This window comes from Otolemur garnettii, unplaced genomic scaffold (genome assembly GCF_000181295.1).
Source record: "Otolemur garnettii isolate 467f Iridium unplaced genomic scaffold, OtoGar3 scaffold00046, whole genome shotgun sequence".
NCBI lineage: Eukaryota > Metazoa > Chordata > Mammalia > Primates > Galagidae > Otolemur > Otolemur garnettii.
Window position 1 is genome coordinate 11,269,760 of NW_003852441.1, and position 2,508 is coordinate 11,272,267.

Consider the following 2,508-nt stretch of genomic DNA (forward strand, 5'->3'; position numbering starts at 1 on the left):
TTAGCTGGTTGAGCTATAGGCGCCGAGCCGGTGCTGGTTTACTTTGAAGCAGACGGCAAAAGATGTTGCAGTTTACAATTCATCAGAGTTTTACTACTTGGAGCTGGACTTGAGAGGTTTCATTGCCTGCTCTCTGAAGAAAATCCCAACGCACTAAGATGTCTCAAGCAAGACCAGAGAGCTTCTACACTGCTCCATAACGCCAGAGCTGCTAACAGTTCTCTCCCCGTTGACTCTATCCTCCTCTCTCCACTTTGGCTTATCCCCTCCCTCTTCCCCTGTGCTCCTCAGCTCTTTCCCCTTCCCTGTCCATCTACCTGTTGCAGATTGAGGTCAGGGGACAGCTCCCGATGCTCTTGGGCCCTGCGCAAGCTGTCCAGCACGCTGCCCTCTGAGGGACAGTGGCGGGTGAGGGTGAGCACAGCATCATGGGCCTTGCGAAGCTGGGAGCTGTTGGAGAGCGCTACCAAGGCCTCTGGGCCTGGGGACAAGGCGTAGTGGAGAGTGTCGAATGGCAGGAAGACCAGAGAGCCATCGGCCATGCCCAACTCCTCTGCGGCCTCCAGGAGGCAACGCTGTTCCTCACCGCCCAGCAGCACCGAGTGCATCACCATGATCACCACTACGGACACAGACGCTTGGTTGGTGGCGCTGCCCAGCTGTCTGCAGAACCCGCCGACCTCCCGCACTCTGTAGGGGAGCCTACCTCTGACCGTGGGCCCGTCCTTGATCCTCTTCAGGGCCTCGCGGGCCCCAGACAGGTCCGAGGGCTCCATGGAAGTTACCACGGCGACGGGCAGGCCCCGAGCCCTGAGTGCCGAGGACAATGCGCGTCCCGCCTCCACCCACAGGTCCTGGGGGGCGGTGACCAGAGCCAAGCGCGCCCAGCGGAATGCTCGAAGGAGGGCATAGAGGGCATCTGCCGCCGGGGTCATGGCCGGGGCTGTGGTGCCCGCCGCCTTAGTTCCGGGGCAACCCCAAGGCACCAGCGCGACACCGGCCTCTTGGGCCAGTAGCTCGGCTGGCCGGCAGGCTGCAGGGTTTACTGGACCCACAAGGCCCGAGACGTGGGCCAGCGCGGAGGACACAGCCCCCAGCGAGCCGGGCGTCCGGCACGGCTCGTGCAGCAGCGCGACCTCGAAGCGGGGCCCGCCTGCCAGGGCGGAGTTCAGGCGGGCGGTGGCCAGGCGGGCGGCCAGGTCAGGGCGGGCCCGGGCGAAGATAGGATCGCAAGCCCAGGGGCCCAGCACCCCCACGGTGAACATTGAGGAGAGGGCGGAGGGCGGCAGGAGGAGCAGCAGGAACAGCAGCCCGAGCCGACGCCACGGCCCCGGCAGGGCCCATCGGAGGCCGGGCAGGGACCGAGCCCACCGCTCGGGGTCGCAGAGCCTGGGGTCCCGAAGCCTACCGCGGGCACAGGCGGTCATTGCCGTCTCTGTGAACACAAACCCGCAGGGTGGGCGATTGAGGGCTCCCTTAGGGTTTTTCCCAAAGCCCTCAGTTTCTCAAAGTCCGATTAACCCGTGATCCCCCTCCTCATCACTAGGTGGGGGCCAAGGGCATGGCCTCCCAGCCCCGTTCGTGCTCCCCCTGCTTCCCATCCCAACTTATCTGCCCCTTCCGCTTCATCAGAGCCTTTAGGGGAATTAAGACCTCCCATTGGGCTCAATGGGGACACACCTACACCCTCAGACAAGTGAGGCGGTGAGGAGGGGCGTTTGCTACTCACCGGAAAGTCTGGGGCTCGGGCCCAGGGCCCGGGTGAGGGGTCACCGGGCTGATCCCCCTTCTGACGCCCGCCCACAGTTCTCCCCTGCCAGCCCAGGCCAGGGCGGGGTTGTGGGAACAGCCGGCCAGAGCCCTTAATCTCCACAAGCTGATTAGGGTCCCTTAATTAGGCAGGGATGGGGTGGGCTGGTGGAGGATAGAAGCCCCTACGGCACCTTTCTGGAATCGGATCTGCCTGGCCTTCCAGAAAGCCAGGCAGATCCTTTCCCCTCCATGTTTCTCAACTCTCCCACCGCCACCACCACCACCCCAGCACAAAAGCAGCCATTGGTCCTCATTTCAGACTAATTAATACCACACTGCACTGCCCAAGGGAAAAGTGACAAGATGTGCCCATGGACACCAATGAGGTGATCAGTCCTAAAAGAGGAATTCTCTCAGTCCCCTTCCTTACAATCTTTTGTTTCCAGTCTGCCAGCCAAGTTCAAGCTCCATCCTTCAGCTGGCAAAGCCCCTATCCCAGAGACCAAACCCAAACCAATCTGACACCTTCCTTTCTTCTCTCACCTCTCTTTTCTCTTTCACTACACTTGATTCCCTGACCTCCACTTTTTCCATGCCTAGAAAATTACCCCTTTGACCTTGGGAAGGCAGAACCCCAGAAAGTAATGGAAAGAGCTTTCCCTCAGACCAAAGTCCTTACAGGTTTTGTGACCTGAGAAATTGTTTACTAGTAATCTTTCTCAGGGTTGTTGTGAAAATTATCTGTGATAATAACTA

The 2,508-nt window shown here is 60.2% G+C and overlaps 1 protein-coding gene across 1 annotated transcript in view; it reads right to left on the bottom strand.

The window, feature by feature from the left end:
• The window catches only part of GUCY2D (guanylate cyclase 2D, retinal), a 14,062-nt gene extending 12,635 nt beyond the window's left edge, over positions 1 to 1,427 (bottom strand). The window contains exons 1-2 of the mRNA XM_023514048.1: positions 707 to 1,427; positions 318 to 622 (exon numbers count right to left, since the gene is read on the bottom strand). Coding sequence (XP_023369816.1) covers positions 318 to 622; positions 707 to 1,427 — 1,026 coding nt within the window. The remainder of the gene's footprint in view (positions 1 to 317; positions 623 to 706) is intronic.
• Between the last annotated feature and the right edge of the window lie 1,081 nt (positions 1,428 to 2,508).